Source organism: Oncorhynchus clarkii, chromosome 1 (assembly GCF_045791955.1).
Source record: "Oncorhynchus clarkii lewisi isolate Uvic-CL-2024 chromosome 1, UVic_Ocla_1.0, whole genome shotgun sequence".
Lineage (NCBI taxonomy): Eukaryota > Metazoa > Chordata > Actinopteri > Salmoniformes > Salmonidae > Oncorhynchus > Oncorhynchus clarkii.
The window spans coordinates 79,446,173-79,464,586 of record NC_092147.1 but is presented as its reverse complement, the minus strand read 5'-3'; the positions used below and the strand labels follow the sequence as shown (position 1 = coordinate 79,464,586).

The window sequence follows — 18,414 nt, the reverse complement described above, 5'->3', positions numbered from 1 at the left end:
TATAGAGTAGATAGAGGATCTAGACGACTATAGAACAGATAGAGGTTCTAGAGGACTATAGAAGACTATAGAACAGATAGAGGATCTAGAAGACTTTAGAACAGATGGAGGTTCTAGAAGACTATACTATAGAACTGATAGAGGATCTAGAATATAGAGCAGATAGATCTAGAAGACTATAGAGCAGATAGAGGTTCTAGAAGACTATAGAGCAGGTAGAGGCTCTATAATATTATAGAAGATGATAGAGCAGATAGAGGATCTGGAAGACTATAGAAGACTATGGAACATATAGAGGATCTAGAAAACTATGGAACAGACAGAGGATCTAGAAGACTATATAGCAGATAGAGGATCTAGAAGACTATAAAAGACTATAGAACAGACAGAGGATCTAGAAGACTATAGAACAAATAGAAGTTCTAAAAGACTATAGAGCAGATATAGGTTATAGAAGACTGTACAAGACTATAGAGCAGATAAAGGTTATAGAAGACTATAGAACAGGTAGAGGTTATAGAAGACTGTAGAAGACTATAGAACAGGTAGAGGTTATAGAAGACTGTAGAAGACTATAGAGCAGATAGAGGTTATAGAAGACTATAGAAGACTATAGAGCAGATATAGGTTATAGAAGACTGTAGAAGACTACAGAACAGATAGAGGTTATAGAAGACTATAGAAGACTACAGAGCAGAGAGAGGTTATAGAAGACTATAATAGACTACAGAGCAGAGAGAGGTTATAGAAGACTGTAGAAGACTATAGTTCAGATAAAGGCTATCAAAGACTATAGAACAGATGGAGGTTCTAGAAGACTATAGAAGACTATAGAACAGATAGAGGATCTAGACTATAGAACATAAAGAAGATCTAGACTATAGAGCAGATAAATCTAGAAGACTATAGAGCAGATAGAGGATCTAGAATATTATAGAAGATGATAGAGCAGATAGAGGATCTGGAAGACTATAGAAGACTATGGAACAGACAGAGGATCTAGAAAACTATAGCAGATAGAGGATCTAGAAGACTATACAATACTATAGGATCTAGAAGACTATAGAACAGATAGAGGATCTAGAAGACTATATAATACTATGGAACAGATAGAGGATCTAGAAGACTATAGAACAGATAGAAGTTCTAAAACACTATAGAGCAGATAGGGGATCTAGAAGTCTAGAATACTATATAGCAGATAGAGGATCTAGACAACTATAAAACAGATAGAGATCTAGAAGACTGTAGAAGACTATAGAACAGATAGAGGATATAGACAACTATAGAACAGATAGAGATCTAGAAGACTATAGAAGACTATAGAACAGATAGAGGGTCTAGAAGACTACAGAGCAGATAGAGGATCTAGAATAATATAGAAGACTATAGAACAGATAGAGGCTATAAAAGACTATAGAAGACTATAGAACAGATAGAGGTTATAGAAGACTATAGAACAGATAGAGGTTATAGAAGATTGTAAAAGACTATGTAACAGATAGAGGTTATAGAAGACTATAGAACAGATAGAGGTTATAGAAGACTATAGAACATATAGAGGTTATAGAAGATTGTAAAAGACTATGTAACAGATAGAGGTTATAGAAGACTATAGAACAGATAGAGGTTATAGAAGCCTATAGAACAGATAGAGGTTATAGAAGACTATAGAACAGATAGAGGTTATAGAAGATTGTAAAAGACTATGTAACAGATAGAGGTTATAGAAGACTATAGAAGACTACAGAGCAGAGAGAGGTTATAGAAGACTATAGAAGACTATAGTTCAGATAAAGGCTATAGAAGACTATAGAACAGATAGAAGTTATAGAAGACTATAGAAGACTACAGAGCAGAGAGAGGTTATAGAAGACTATAATAGACTACAGAGCAGAGAGAGGTTATAGAAGACTATAGAAGACTATAGTTCAGATAAAGGCTATCGAAGACTATAGAACAGATAGAGGTTATAGAAGACTATAGAACAGGTAGAGGTTATAGAAGACTATAGAACAGATAGAGGTTATAGAAGACTATAGAACAGATAGAGGTTATAGAAGATTGTAAAAGACTATAGAACAGATAGAGGTTATAGAAGACTATAGAATACTATAGTTCAGATAAAGGCTATCAAAGACTATAGAACAGATAGAGGTTATAGAAGACTATAGAAGACTATAAAAGACTATAGAACAGATAGAGGTTATAGAAGATTGTAAAAGACTATAGAACAGATAGAGGTTATAGAAGACTGTAGAACAGGTAGAGGTTATAGAAGACTATAGAAGACTATAGAGCAGACATAGGTTATAGAAGACTGTAGAAGACTATAGAACAGATAGAGGATATAGACAACTATAGAACAGATAGAGATCTAGAAGACTATAGAAGACTATAGAACAGATAGAGGATATAGAAGACTATAGAACAGATAGAGATCTAGAAGACTATAGAAGACTATAGAACAGATAGAGGGTCTAGAAGACTACAGAGCAGATAGAGGATCTAGAATAATATAGAAGACTATAGAACAGATAGAGGCTATAAAAGACTATAGAAGACTATAGAACAGATAGAGGTTATAGAAGACTATAGAACAGATAGAGGTTATAGAAGATTGTAAAAGACTATGTAACAGATAGAGGTTATAGAAGACTATAGAACAGATAGAGGTTATAGAAGACTATAGAACAGATAGAGGTTATAGAAGATTGTAAAAGACTATGTAACAGATAGAGGTTATAGAAGACTATAGAACAGATAGAGGTTATAGAAGCCTATAGAACAGATAGAGGTTATAGAAGACTATAGAACAGATAGAGGTTATAGAAGATTGTAAAAGACTATGTAACAGATAGAGGTTATAGAAGACTATAGAAGACTACAGAGCAGAGAGAGGTTATAGAAGACTATAGAAGACTATAGTTCAGATAAAGGCTATAGAAGACTATAGAACAGATAGAAGTTATAGAAGACTATAGAAGACTACAGAGCAGAGAGAGGTTATAGAAGACTATAATAGACTACAGAGCAGAGAGAGGTTATAGAAGACTATAGAAGACTATAGTTCAGATAAAGGCTATCGAAGACTATAGAACAGATAGAGGTTATAGAAGACTATAGAACAGGTAGAGGTTATAGAAGACTATAGAACAGATAGAGGTTATAGAAGACTATAGAACAGATAGAGGTTATAGAAGATTGTAAAAGACTATAGAACAGATAGAGGTTATAGAAGACTATAGAATACTATAGTTCAGATAAAGGCTATCAAAGACTATAGAACAGATAGAGGTTATAGAAGACTATAGAAGACTATAAAAGACTATAGAACAGATAGAGGTTATAGAAGATTGTAAAAGACTATAGAACAGATAGAGGTTATAGAAGACTGTAGAACAGGTAGAGGTTATAGAAGACTATAGAAGACTATAGAGCAGACATAGGTTATAGAAGACTGTAGAATACTATAGAGCAGATATAGGTTATAGAAGACTGTAGAAGACTATAGAGCAGATAGAGGTTATAGAAGACTATAGAAGACTATAGTTCAGATAAAGGCTATCGAAGACTATAGAGCACACATAGGTTATAGAAGACTGTAAAAGACTATAGAACAGGTAGATGTTATAGAAGACTATAGAAGACTATAAAAGACTATAGAACAGATAGAGGTTATAGAAGATTGTAAAAGACTATAGAACAGATAGAGGTTATAGAAGACTGTAGAACAGGTAGAGGTTATAGAAGACTGTAGAACAGATAGAGGTTATAGAAGACTATAGAGCAGATAGAGGTTATAGAAGACTATAGAACAGATAGAGGCTATAAAAGACTATAGAAGACTATAGAACAGATAGAGGTTATAGAAGACTATAGAACAGATAGAGGTTATAGAAGATTGTAAAAGACTATGTAACAGATAGAGGTTATAGAAGACTATAGAACAGATAGAGGTTATAGAAGACTATAGAACAGATAGAGGTTATAGAAGATTGTAAAAGACTATGTAACAGATAGAGGTTATAGAAGACTATAGAACAGATAGAGGTTATAGAAGACTATAGAACAGATAGAGGTTATAGAAGACTATAGAACAGATAGAGGTTATAGAAGATTGTAAAAGACTATGTAACAGATAGAGGTTATAGAAGACTATAGAAGACTACAGAGCAGAGAGAGGTTATAGAAGACTATAGAAGACTATAGTTCAGATAAAGGCTATAGAAGACTATAGAACAGATAGAAGTTATAGAAGACTATAGAAGACTACAGAGCAGAGAGAGGTTATAGAAGACTATAATAGACTACAGAGCAGAGAGAGGTTATAGAAGACTATAGAAGACTATAGTTCAGATAAAGGCTATCGAAGACTATAGAACAGATAGAGGTTATAGAAGACTATAGAACAGGTAGAGGTTATAGAAGACTATAGAACAGATAGAGGTTATAGAAGACTATAGAACAGATAGAGGTTATAGAAGATTGTAAAAGACTATAGAACAGATAGAGGTTATAGAAGACTATAGAATACTATAGTTCAGATAAAGGCTATCAAAGACTATAGAACAGATAGAGGTTATAGAAGACTATAGAAGACTATAAAAGACTATAGAACAGATAGAGGTTATAGAAGATTGTAAAAGACTATAGAACAGATAGAGGTTATAGAAGACTGTAGAACAGGTAGAGGTTATAGAAGACTATAGAAGACTATAGAGCAGACATAGGTTATAGAAGACTGTAGAATACTATAGAGCAGATATAGGTTATAGAAGACTGTAGAAGACTATAGAGCAGATAGAGGTTATAGAAGACTATAGAAGACTATAGTTCAGATAAAGGCTATCGAAGACTATAGAGCACACATAGGTTATAGAAGACTGTAAAAGACTATAGAACAGGTAGATGTTATAGAAGACTATAGAAGACTATAAAAGACTATAGAACAGATAGAGGTTATAGAAGATTGTAAAAGACTATAGAACAGATAGAGGTTATAGAAGACTGTAGAACAGGTAGAGGTTATAGAAGACTGTAGAACAGATAGAGGTTATAGAAGACTATAGAGCAGATAGAGGTTATAGAAGACTATAGAACAGATAGAGGCTATAAAAGACTATAGAAGACTATAGAACAGATAGAGGTTATAGAAGACTATAGAACAGATAGAGGTTATAGAAGATTGTAAAAGACTATGTAACAGATAGAGGTTATAGAAGACTATAGAACAGATAGAGGTTATAGAAGACTATAGAACAGATAGAGGTTATAGAAGATTGTAAAAGACTATGTAACAGATAGAGGTTATAGAAGACTATAGAACAGATAGAGGTTATAGAAGACTATAGAACAGATAGAGGTTATAGAAGACTATAGAACAGATAGAGGTTATAGAAGATTGTAAAAGACTATGTAACAGATAGAGGTTATAGAAGACTATAGAAGACTACAGAGCAGAGAGAGGTTATAGAAGACTATAGAAGACTATAGTTCAGATAAAGGCTATAGAAGACTATAGAACAGATAGAAGTTATAGAAGACTATAGAAGACTACAGAGCAGAGAGAGGTTATAGAAGACTATAATAGACTACAGAGCAGAGAGAGGTTATAGAAGACTATAGAAGACTATAGTTCAGATAAAGGCTATCGAAGACTATAGAACAGATAGAGGTTATAGAAGACTATAGAACAGGTAGAGGTTATAGAAGACTATAGAACAGATAGAGGTTATAGAAGACTATAGAACAGATAGAGGTTATAGAAGATTGTAAAAGACTATAGAACAGATAGAGGTTATAGAAGACTATAGAATACTATAGTTCAGATAAAGGCTATCAAAGACTATAGAACAGATAGAGGTTATAGAAGACTATAGAAGACTATAAAAGACTATAGAACAGATAGAGGTTATAGAAGATTGTAAAAGACTATAGAACAGATAGAGGTTATAGAAGACTGTAGAACAGGTAGAGGTTATAGAAGACTATAGAAGACTATAGAGCAGACATAGGTTATAGAAGACTGTAGAATACTATAGAGCAGATATAGGTTATAGAAGACTGTAGAAGACTATAGAGCAGATAGAGGTTATAGAAGACTATAGAAGACTATAGTTCAGATAAAGGCTATCGAAGACTATAGAGCACACATAGGTTATAGAAGACTGTAAAAGACTATAGAACAGATAGAGGTTATAGAAGACTATAGAACAGGTAGATGTTATAGAAGACTATAGAAGACTATAAAAGACTATAGAACAGATAGAGGTTATAGAAGATTGTAAAAGACTATAGAACAGATAGAGGTTATAGAAGACTGTAGAACAGATAGAGGTTATAGAAGACTATAGAGCAGATAGAGGTTATAGAAGACTATAGAAGACTATAGAACAGATAGAGGACTATAGAAGACTGTAGAAGACTATAGAGCAGATAGAGGTTATAGAAGACTATAGAGGATATATGTAACTCATCTGTGATTGTAAATCTGATTGTTTCCCTCTGACTCGTAGGACTGTAATGGTCTGCCTGACATTAATGTAGTACAGTATTTGATGCTATTGTGAAGGTCAGGACTCAGGTCAGGATACCTCAGCACCTAACAGAAACTGTTGAGGACATGAAGACTTGCAGTAAAGCAAATCTGGGAATCAGAAACCAAAGTCAGGGAAGAAGAAAATGAAAAATATACAATGTTAAATTCATTTCCCTCAGTCCTTTCTGTTAGAGCCAAGCTCTCTCTGTGTGTGTGTGTGTGTGTGTGTGCGTGTGTGTGTGTGTGTGTGTTGTACAGTACGTGGGGGTTAGCTGTCCATTCTCAAACGCTGACATTGTGAAACATGTGAAGTGGGTGAGATTGCAAATGTGAGGAATTTGCCCGCAAGTGTGGTTCTAGCCACAACACCATGCGCACACACACACACACACACACACACACACACACACACCCCCACACACACACACACACACACACACACACACACACACACACACACACACACACACACACACACACACACACACACACACACACACACACACACACACACACACACACACACACAGAGAGGGAAAAGAGCATGCTTTTCCCACCAGCTAGTTCCATTGAACAGAGACTGTTCTCTGCCGTTTTGGTGAGAATAATCACTGTGACTGCTGCCCTTTCATGGTGACGTGATACTTTCGCATCATCCGTTTGATCTGGGGAAGTCGCCTGATATTACTTGAAGCATTCTATCATTGACGTTAGTTATCTGTATGTCTATTTTGTTGTTGTGACTGTAACCATAGCTACAGTATAGCGGAACCTTCAATGCAATTGGAGAATGGATGAAGAGCCATGCAAATTATTGCTGCACGTCCAAACCCAAAGCAACTGTAAGAGGTGTGTGACTGGCTACAGGGAAGTCAGGCGCAGGAGAACAGAACTGGGTAACAACCGGAGCAGTTTAATGAGGCAACACAAATCCGTCGCAAACCAGTCTGAAGTGCACATACACTTTACAACAAACAATTCCACACACAGACATGGGGGGGAACAGAGGGTTAAATGCACGTCAAGTAATGAGGGAATGTAAACCAGGTGTGCGGGAAAACAAGACAAAACAAATGGAAAAATGAAAGGTGGATCGGCGATGGCTAGAAGACCGGTGATGTCGATCACCGAACGCCGCCCGAACAAGGAGAGGAACCGACTTTGGCGGAAGTCGTGACAGCAACAAGCAACAAGCAACTCCTAACCCCTAAGCCCTATCCCCTAAGGCCTATCCCCTAAGCCTTATCCCCTAGCCCCTATGGCCTATGCACTTGCATAGATCAAAGAGGATTAGGTAGTTATACTATGTCATCATCCCAAATTATATCCTATCCCCTACATAGTGCACTGCTTTTGACCAGGGCCCATAGGGCTTTGGACAAAAGTAGTGCACTATAATCGTTATTGAAATTGCTATCCAACCCTCTCAGATCTCAAAAAGTTCAAGAATTGTGGGTAGGGACTAGAGGTCAATTTGAGAACAAAGTGGTCACCTCGCCACTTGGTGGGATGGGGCTGGAGAAATGCAATCCCAGGTTGCCCTTTAATATCAGAAGATGAAGGCAGACGTTTTAAGTGCCCCCAACCGGTTGTGTTTTTTCATTTGTTTATTTGCGTTGTTTGTAACTTATTTTTTTCAACTTATTTTGTACATAATGTTGCCAACCATCTCTTATGACCAAAAATAACTCCTGGAAATCAGGACTGCGATTATTCACCACGGACTGGCAGAATCTTTTTTGTTGCATTAACGAGTCTGACTAGTCTGACTGCTTTCTCGGGAACAGGCCCAGATCCCCGTGACTTGCGTAAAGAGAAGGCAGAGAAAAAGGGGCCAGAGGGTGGGCTGCCTTCTGAGAATTAATAGGAGCTCGAATAAACCCCCACTGCCTTCCATTCTGCTAGCAAACGTGTAATCTTTGGAGAATAAAATTGATGACCTACGCGGACGATTAAACTACCAACACAACATTAAAATCTGTAATATTTTATGCTTCACGGACTCGCGGCTGAACGACGACATTATCAACATACAGCTGGCTGGTTATACGCTGTACCGGCAGAATAGAATGATGTATGCAATGTTTTATTTCAGAAACGTGACCAACACTTTACATGTTGCATTTATATTTTTGTTGAGAATAGTTAAACCATTTCTTGGAATGTATTCCTGTTGAGATGAATAATTTACAAGTGACAGAGCTCTGGGCCCATATTCACAAAGTGTCTCAGAGTACTGTAGGATTGCCAATCTAGAATCAGGTCCCCCCTGTCCAAATAATCTTAATCATTGTGATCTAAAATGCAAACTGATCCTAGATCAGCACTCGCACTCTGAAACACTCTTCATTTTACTATATTTTAATCAGGCAAGTTGGGAACAGCCTAGAAACTGTAAGCAGCGTGCTATTTGTGTCCCAAATAGCACCCACTCCCTATATAGTGCATTACTTTTGACCAGAGCCCACTGCCTCAATTTACATGCTCTCCCTTCCAAACCCTGACTACAGAGGTTGAGGTGGCGTGGCGTCAAAACCATATTCTGAGTGTGTTGTAATAATGATTAAGAACACACTGCGTATTTCGTCACAACATACAAGATCGTCTATCAACCTACCCCTGAATGAAATAAATATTAAAAAGAAACCTTGAATCTTTTTTTTGAGTGCGGATTAGCTACACAATTTTGGAATTCTATCACAAACACACACGCACATACACACACAGATCTCACGAGCGCACACACACACCCACATAAATGCAGACAGAAACATGCACACACACACACAAACACACACGCACACACACAAACACACACATGTTGTCCTACCTGCTTGTGTGGGTAGACGTTGATGTGGCACTTGATACATTCTTGTCCCATGTTGGCCCAGGAGTTGCCACTCATCCACTTCCTCTTACACTTGGGACATTTGTACTCTCCAAAACATCTCTTCTTCCCCTGGTACGGAGTTAGACCCTCGCCTTTAGGCCTTGCCTGGGATTACAAGACAGAGCAGTTTAGATGGTAGTTTAAGCTATATCAATTGGGCTAAAGTCAGTATACAGAAGGTCCCTGAAACAGAGAACCCAAAAGAGACAACAAAGACTGATGCAAAAAGTGAACTTTACCCATGCTACCCTTTGTCTTTCCTGATTTGTTATTTTGGGTGGTGTGTGCATGTCATACAGTATTTTCCTATGCATATTGTAACACTGAATGAATTGAGAAACTGATACTGAGTGAGGAGAAGGCATTTCGGCCTTAAACACACACACACACAACACACACACTCCTTCAGCAATGAAATAAGGCTCGCGAGAGGCCAATATTCCTGGGAGGGGCTCTTACTCATCATACTGAGTACATACTGCTTGCGTCCCAAATGGCACCCTATTCTCTATCTCAACAAGGAGTAAAAGTGACATTTTCTTCCCCTAGTGTGGCATATAAAAGAACGATTGATGCCATAACGGGGATAAATCATCACACGTGCATACGTCCTGCCAAAACTAACCAATTAGGGGGCTTGACTGGTGTTGGCTAAACTCGCAGTGGCTGACAGTTGATGTGTTTGGCTTATGTCACGTTAGAATCTGAACCCCACCCATCAGACGCAAATCACCTTGTACTAAAACCTAATGCAGCCTAATAAAATACACACTGCTCTCGTAAGAATGCACTTTTTTGTTCAAGTCCAGCACTATCACACCTGATTCAACTAGTCAACTAATCAGGGTGGTGTGTAGGATGGCGGAGAAATGTGTAGGGTGGTGGAGAGGAGTGTAGGGTGGTGGAGAGGTGGAGAGGTATATAGGGTGGTAGAAAGGTGGAGAGATGTATAGGGTGGTAGAGAGGTGTGTAGGGTGGTAAAGAGGTGGAGAGGTGTGTAGGGTGGTAGAGAGGTGGAGAGGTATATAGGGTGGTAGAAAGGTGGAGAGGTGTATAGGGTGGTAGAGAGGTGGAGAGATGTATAGGGTGGTAGAGAGGTGTGTAGGGTTGTGGAGAGGTGTGTAGGGTGGTGGAGAGGTGTGTAGGGTGGTGGAGAGGTGTGTAGGGTGGTAGAGAGGTGGAGAGGTGTATAGGGTGGTAGAGAGGGATATAGGGTGGTAGAGAGGTGGAGAGTTGTATAGGGTGGTAGAGAGGTGGAGAGGTGTACAGGGTGGTGGAAAGGTGGAGAGGTGTATAGGGTGGTAGAGAGGTGGAGAGGTGTATAGGGTGGTAGAGAGGTGGAGAGGTGTGTAGGGTGGTAGAGAGGTGGAGAGGTGTATAGGGTGGTGGAGAGGTGGAGAGGTGGAGAGGTGTGCAGGGTGGTAGAGAGGTGGATAGGTGTATAGGGTGGTAGAGAGGTGGAGAGGTGTATAGGGTGGTGGAGAGGTGGAGAGGTGTGCAGGGTGGTAGAGAGGTGGAGAGGTGTATAGGGTGGTAGAGAGGTGGATAGGTGTATAGGGTGGTAGAGAGGGATATAGGGTGGTAGAGAGGTGGAGAGGTGTACAGGGTGGTGGAAAGGTGGAGAGGTGTATAGGGTGGTAGAGAGGTGTATAGGGTGGTAGAGAGGTGGAGAGGTGTATAGGGTGGTAGAGAGGTGGAGAGATGTATAGGGTGGTAGAGAGGTGTATATGGTGGTAGAGAGGTGGAGAGGTGTAATGGGTGGTGGAGAGGAGGAGAGGTGTGTAGGGTGGTAGAGAGGTGTGTAGGGTGGTGGAGAGGTGTGTAGGGTAGTAGAGAGGTGTGTAGGGTGGTAGAGAAGTGTGTAGGGTGGTAGAGAGGTGTGTAGGGTGGTGGAGTGGTGTGTAGGGTGGTGGAGTGGTGTGTAGGGTGGTTGAGTGGTGTGTAGGGTGGTTGAGAGGTGTGTAGGGTGGTGGGAAGGTGTGTAGGGTGGTAGAGAGGTGGAGAGGTGTAGAGAGGTGTGTAGGGTGGTGGAGAGGTGTTTAGGGTGGTAGAGAAGTGTGCAGGGGGGTAGAGAGGTGTGTAGGGTGGTGGGGAGGTGTGTAGAGAGGTGTGTAGGGTGGTGGAGAGGTGTTTAGGGTGGTAGAGAAGTGTGCAGGGGGGTAGAGAGGTGTGTAGGGTGGTAGAGAGGTGTGTAGGGTGATGGGGAGGTGTGTAGAGTGGTGGAGAGGTGTGTAGGGTGGTAGAGAGGTATGTAGGGTGGTAGAGAGGTGTGTAGGGTGGTGGGGAGGTTTGTACGGTGGTAGAGAGGTGTGTAGGGTGGTAGAGAGGTGTGTAGGGTGGTGGAGAGGTGGAGAGTGTGCAGGGTGGTGGGGAGGTGGAGAGTGTGCAGGGTGGTGGGGAGATGGAGAGTTGTGTAGGTGGTGGGAGGTGGAGAGTGTGCAGGGTGGTGGGGAGGTGGAGAGGTGTGTAGGGTGGTAGTGAGGTGTGTAGGGTGATGGAGAGGTGTGCTGGGTGATGGGGAGGTGTGTAGGGTGATGGAGAGGTGTGTAGGGTGGTGTGTAGGGTGGTGGAGAGGTGTTTAGGGTGGTGGAGAGGTGTGTAGGGTGGTTGAGAGGTGGAGAGGTGTGTAGGGTGGTGGAGAGGTGGAGAAGTGTGTAGGGGTGTGGAGAGGTGTGTAGGGTTGTAGAGAGGTGTGTAGGGTGGTGGAGAGGTGTGTAGGGTGCTGGAGAGGTGTGTAGAGTGATGGAGAGGTGTGTAGGGTGGTGGAGAGGTGTGTAGGGTGGTGGAGAGGTGGAGAGGTGTATAGGGTGGTAGAGAAGTGTGCAGGGGGGTAGAGAGGTGTGTAGGGTGGTGGGGAGGTGTGTAGAGAGGTGTGTAGGGTGGTGGAGAGGTGTTTAGGGTGTTAGAGAAGTGTGCAGGGGGGTAGAGAGGTGTGTAGGGTGGTAGAGAGGTGTGTAGGGTGATGGGGAGGTGTGTAGAGTGGTGGAGAGGTGTGTAGGGTGGTAGAGAGGTGTGCAGGGGGGTAGAGAGGTGTGTAGGGTGGTGGGGAGGTGTGTAGAGAGGTGTGTAGGGTGGTAGAGAAGTGTGCAGGGGGGTAGAGAGGTGTGTAGGGTGGTAGAGAGGTGTGTAGGGTGATGGGGAGGTGTGTAGAGTGGTGGAGAGGTGTGTAGGGTGGTAGAGAGGTATGTAGGGTGGTAGAGAGGTGTGTAGGGTGGTGGGGAGGTTTGTACGGTGGTAGAGAGGTGTGTAGGGTGGTAGAGAGGTGTGTAGGGTGGTGGAGAGGTGGAGAGTGTGCAGGGTGGTGGGGAGGTGGAGAGTGTGCAGGGTGATGGGGAGATGGAGAGTTGTGTAGGTGGTGGGAGGTGGAGAGTGTGCAGGGTGGTAGAGAGGTGGAGAGGTGTGTAGGGTGGTGGGGAGGTGTGTAGGGTGGTGGGAGGTGGAGAGTGTGCAGGGTGGTGGGGAGGTGGAGAGGTGTGTAGGGTGGTAGTGAGGTGTGTAGGGTGGTGGAGAGGTGTGTAGGGTGGTGGAGAGGTGGAGAGGTGTATAGGGTGGTAGAGAAGTGTGCAGGGGGGTAGAGAGGTGTGTAGGGTGGTGGGGAGGTGTGTAGAGAGGTGTGTAGGGTGGTGGAGAGGTGTTTAGGGTGGTAGAGAAGTGTGCAGGGGGGTAGAGAGGTGTGTAGGGTGGTAGAGAGGTGTGTAGGGTGATGGGGAGGTGTGTAGAGTGGTGGAGAGGTGTGTAGGGTGGTAGAGAGGTGTGCAGGGGGGTAGAGAGGTGTGTAGGGTGGTGGGGAGGTGTGTAGAGAGGTGTGTAGGGTGGTAGAGAAGTGTGCAGGGGGGTAGAGAGGTGTGTAGGGTGGTAGAGAGGTATGTAGGGTGGTAGAGAGGTGTGTAGGGTGGTGGGGAGGTTTGTACGGTGGTAGAGAGGTGTGTAGGGTGGTGGAGAGGTGGAGAGTGTGCAGGGTGGTGGGGAGGTGGAGAGTGTGCAGGGTGATGGGGAGATGGAGAGTTGTGTAGGTGGTGGGAGGTGGAGAGTGTGCAGGGTGGTAGAGAGGTGGAGAGGTGTGTAGGGTGGTGGGGAGGTGTGTAGGGTGGTGGGAGGTGGAGAGTGTGCAGGGTGGTGGGGAGGTGGAGAGGTGTGTAGGGTGGTAGTGAGGTGTGTAGGGTGGTGGAGAGATGTGTGTAGGGTGGTGGAGAGGTGTGTAGAGTGGTTGAGAGGTGGAGAGGTGTGTAGGGTGGGGGAGAGGTGTGTAGGGTGATGGAGAGGTGTGCTGGGTGATGGGGAGGTGTGTAGGGTGATGGAGAGGTGTGTAGGGTGGTGTGTAGGGTGGTGGAGAGGTGTTTAGGGTGGTGGAGAGGTGTGTAGGGTGGTTGAGAGGTGGAGAGGTGTGTAGGGTGGTGGAGAGGTGGAGAAGTGTGTAGGGGTGTGGAGAGGTGTGTAGGGTTGTAGAGAGGTGTGTAGGGTGGTGGAGAGGTGTGTAGGGTGCTGGAGAGGTGTGTAGGGTGATGGAGAGGTGTGTAGGGTGGGGAGAGGTGTGTAGGGTTGTGGAGAGGTGTGTAGGGTGGTGGAGAGGTGGAGAGGTGTATAGGGTGGTGGAGAGGTGTGTAGGGGTGTGGAGAGGTGTGTAGGGTTGTAGAGAGGTGTGTAGGGTGGTGGAGAGGTGTGTAGGGTGCTGGAGAGGTGTGTAGGGTGGTGTGTAGGGTGATGGAGAGGTGTGTAGGGTGATGGAGAGGTGTGTAGGGTGGTGTGTAGGGTGGTGGAGAGGTGTGTGGGGTGATGGAGAGGTGTGTAGGGTGGTGGAGAGGTGTGTAGGGTGGTGGAGAGGTGTGCTGGGTGATGGGGAGATGTGTAGGGTGATGGAGAGGTGTGTAGGGTGGTGTGTAGGGTGGTGGAGAGGTGTGTAGGGTGATGGAGAGGTGTGTAGGGTGGGGAGAGGTGTGTAGGGTGGGGAGAGGTGTGTAGGGTGGTGGAGAGGTGTGTAGGGTGGTAGAGAAGTGTGTAGGGTGGTGGGGAGGTGTGTAGGGTGGTGGGAGGTGTGTGTGCGTGCGTGCGTGCCTGTGTCCATGCATGCGTTTGTGCGTGCACGTGTGTGTACAGTATGTGGAGGAGTATAGGGGGGTTGAGAGAGGTATAGGATGTGTACCCTTGCTCCTGTCTGTCTGTTCATCTCTTGTGAGTAATCTGAAGCCTAATCATCAGCATCTGGCACAGTCTAAACCTTTCGCCAGCACCTCGCGTCATTGAGGAGGAGCAGCCAAGGCCTCACTATGATAGGCTTTTCACTGTCCAGCAGCTCACTATGATAGGCTGTTACCGTCCAGCAGTTTAACAACAACATGACCTAACCAGTGTCAACACAACATCTCCCCCTGTGACAGAGAGGGAGAGAGAGAGAGAGGAAGAAGAAGAGGGAGAAGCTGGAAACATGGCCTGGCTCTTAGGCCAGCACACAATCCATACACATTATAAGACGACGCTCCGATGCAATCACAAAGCTATCATGATGACAACAATATCATAGTAACACATTATTTGGACAGTTCCCTTCAAGATGATCAAACTATGGGATGTTTTAACAAAGCAAGCAGAGACTGTCAGAGATTTCTAAAGAAATGTGTTTATTGTAATCTGTTACTTGCAATGCCTATTTTTACTGCTGGGGAGGCTGGAAATTCGTGGGGCCATATCAAACATCTCAGAGTTGGAGTGCTGATTTAGGATCATGTCTTCCCTGTCAATGTTATCATTGAAATCTAAAAGGCAAAACTGAGCAAATATCAGAATTCCTCATTTGAGATGCTTTGTGAATACTCCTCTCCTCTCCTGACCAGAGCGTCACCAGATATCTGTCAATGCTTCATCCAGTAGACTGATCCTCCTTCTACTATCCATGCAGTAGACTGATCCTCCTTCTACTATCCATGCAGTAGACTGATCCTCCTTCTACTATCCATGCAGTAGACTGATCCTGCTTCTACTATCCATGTAGTAGACTTATCCTCCTTCTACTATCCATGTAGTAGACGGATCCTCCTTCTACTATCCATGTAGTAGACTGATCCTCCTTCTACTATCCATGCAGTAGACTGATCCTCCTTCTACTCTTCATCCAGTAGACTGATCCTCCTTCTACTATCCATGTAGTAGACTGATCCTCCTTCTACTCTTCATCCAGTAGACTGATCCTCCTTTTACTCTTCATCCAGTAGACTGATCCTCCTTCTACTATCCATGCAGTAGACTGATCATCCTTCTACCCCTCATCCAGTAGACTGATCCTCCTTTTACTATCCATGCAGTAGACTGATCCTCCTTCTACTATGCATGCAGTAGACTGATCGTCTTCTACTCTTCATCCAGTAGACTGATCCTCCTTCTACTCTTCATCCAGTAGACTGATCCTCCTTCTACTATCCATGTCGTAGACTGATCCTCCTTCTACTATCCATGTAGTAGACTGATCCTCCTTCTACTATCCATGCAGTAGACTGATCCTCCTTTTACTATCCATGCAGTAGACTGATCCTCCTTCCACTATCCATGCAGTAGACTGATCCTCCTTCTACTATCCATGCAGTAGACTGATCCTCCTTCTACTCTTCATCCAGTAGACTGATCCTCCTTCTACTATCCATGCAGTAGACTGATCCTCCTTCTACTATCCATGCTGTAGACTGATCCTCCTTCTACTATCCATGCAGTAGACTGATCCTCCTTCTACTATCCATGCAGTAGACTGATCCTCCTTCTACTATCCATGCTGTAGACTGATCCTCCTTCTACTATCCATGCAGTAGACTGATCCTCCTTCTACTCTTCATCCAGTAGGCTGATCCTCCTTCTACTCTCCATTCAGTAGAATGATCCTCCTTCTACTATCCGTCCAGTAGACTGATCCTCCTTCTACTCTCCATGCAGTAGACTGATCCTCCTTTTCTCCAAGCAGAGCTGTAGCTCTAGCTCTGTCTCTATCTCTGGCTATGTACTGCTATGTAGGGCTTATGAATATGAAAATCCTTGTGCAGGTTCTTTATTGAACATCATATAATTCCTGCTCCTCATCAGTCCTCAGTGTCCATGCAGTAGAGTAGACTTCCTCTATTCTCAATGTAGCTCACTCTCTCTCTCTCTCTCTGTAGTTATCTGTCTGTCTCTGTAGCTCTCTGTCTCTGTAGCTCTCTGTAGCTCTGTATCTGTCTCTGGAGCTCTGTATCTGTCTCTGGAGCTCTGTATCTATCTCTGGAGCTCTGTATCTATCTCTGGAGCTCTGTATCTATCTCTGGAGCTCTGTATCCGTCTCTGGAGTTCTGTATCTGTCTCTGGAGCTCTGTATCTGTCTCTGTATCTGTCTCTGTAGCTCTGTATCAGTCTCTGTATCTGTCTCTGTAGATCTGTATCTGTCTCTGTAGCTCTGTATCAGTCTCTGGAGCTCTGTATCTGTCTCTGGAGCGCTGTATCTGTCTCTGGAGCGCTGTATCTGTCTCGGGAGCGCTGTATCTGTCTCGGGAGCGCTGTATCTGTCTCGGGAGCGCTGTATCTGTCTCGGGAGCGCTGTATCTGTCTCTGTCTCTGGAGCTCTGTATCTGTCTCTGGAGCTCTGTATCTGTATCTGTCTCTGGAGCTCTGTATCTGTCTCTGCAGCTCTGTCTCTGGAGCGCTGTATCTGTCTCTGTCTCTGGAGCTCTGTATCGGTCTCTGTCTCTGGAGCTCTGTATCTGTATCTGTCTCTGGAGCTCTTTATCTGTATCTGTCTCTGGAGCTCTGTATCTGTATCTGGAGCTCTATCTGTATCGGTCTCTGGAGCTCTGTATCTGTCTCTTGAGCTCTGTATCTGTATCTGTCTCTGGAGCTCTGTATCTGTATCTGTCTCTAGAGCTGTGTATCTGTATCTGTCTCTGGAGCTCTGTATCTGTATCTGTCTCTAGAGCTGTGTATCTGTATCTGTCTCTGGAGCTCTGTATCTGTATCTGTCTCTGGAGCTCTGTATCTGTATCTGTCTCTGGAGCGCTGTAAATGTATCTGGAGCTCTGTAACTGTCTCTGGAGCTCTGTATCTGTATCTGTCTCTGGAGCTATGTATCTGTATCTGTCTCTGGAGATCTGTATCTGTCTCTGGAGCTCTGTATCTGTATCTGTCTCTGGAGCTCTGTATCTGTATCTGTCTCTGGAGCTCTGTATCTGTACCTGTCTCTGGAGCTCTGTATCTGTCTCTGGAGCTCTGTATCTGTATCTGGAGCTCTGTATCTGTCTCTGCAGCTCTGTATCTGTAGCTCTGTCTCTGCAGCTCTGTATCTGTCTCTGCAGCTCATTATCGGTCTCTGCAGCTCTGTATCTGTCTCTGCAGCTCTGTCTCTGTAGCTCTGTATCTGTCTCTGCAGCTCTGTATCTGTCGCTCTGTCTCTGCAGCTCTGTCTCTGTAGCTCTGTATCTGTCTCTGTAGCTCTGTATCTGTCTCTGTAGCTCTGTCTCTGTAGCTCTGTATCTGTCTCTGCAGCTCTGTATCTGTCTCTGCAGCTCTGTGTCTGTCTCTGCAGCTCTGTCTCTGTCTCTGCAGCTCTGTCTCTGTCTCTGTCTCTGCAGCTCTGTCTCTGTCTCTGCAGCTCTGTCTCTGTCTCTGCAGCTCTGTCTCTGTCTCTGCAGCTCTGTCTCTGTACCTCTGTCTCTGTCTCTGCAGCTCTGTATCTGTCTCTGTAGCTCTGTATCTGTCTCTGCAGCTCTGTATCTGTCTCTGCAGCTCTGTATCTGTCTCTGTAGTTCTGTCTCTGTAGCTCAGTATCTGTCTCTGAAGCTCTGTATCTGTCTCTGTAGCTCTGTCTCTGTCTCTGCAGCTCTGTCTCTGTCTCTGCAGCTCTGTCTCTGTCTCTGTAGCTCTGTCTCTGTCTCTGCAGCTCTGTCTCTGTCTCTGCAGCTCTGTCTCTGTCTCTGTAGCTCTGTCTCTGTCTCTGTAGCTCTGTCTCTGTCTCTGCAGCTCTGTATCTGTCTCTGCA

At 43.7% G+C, this 18,414-nt stretch overlaps 1 protein-coding gene across 3 annotated transcripts in view; it reads right to left on the bottom strand.

The window, feature by feature from the left end:
- LOC139413013 (zinc finger, CCHC domain containing 24) overlaps window positions 1-18,414 on the bottom strand; it is a 107,503-nt gene that overhangs the window by 20,474 nt on the left and 68,615 nt on the right. For all 3 annotated transcript variants that reach the window (XM_071159999.1, XM_071159992.1, XM_071159984.1), the window contains exon 3: window positions 9,372-9,536. In XM_071159999.1, the coding sequence (XP_071016100.1) occupies window positions 9,372-9,536 (165 nt within the window). The remainder of the gene's footprint in view (window positions 1-9,371; window positions 9,537-18,414) is intronic.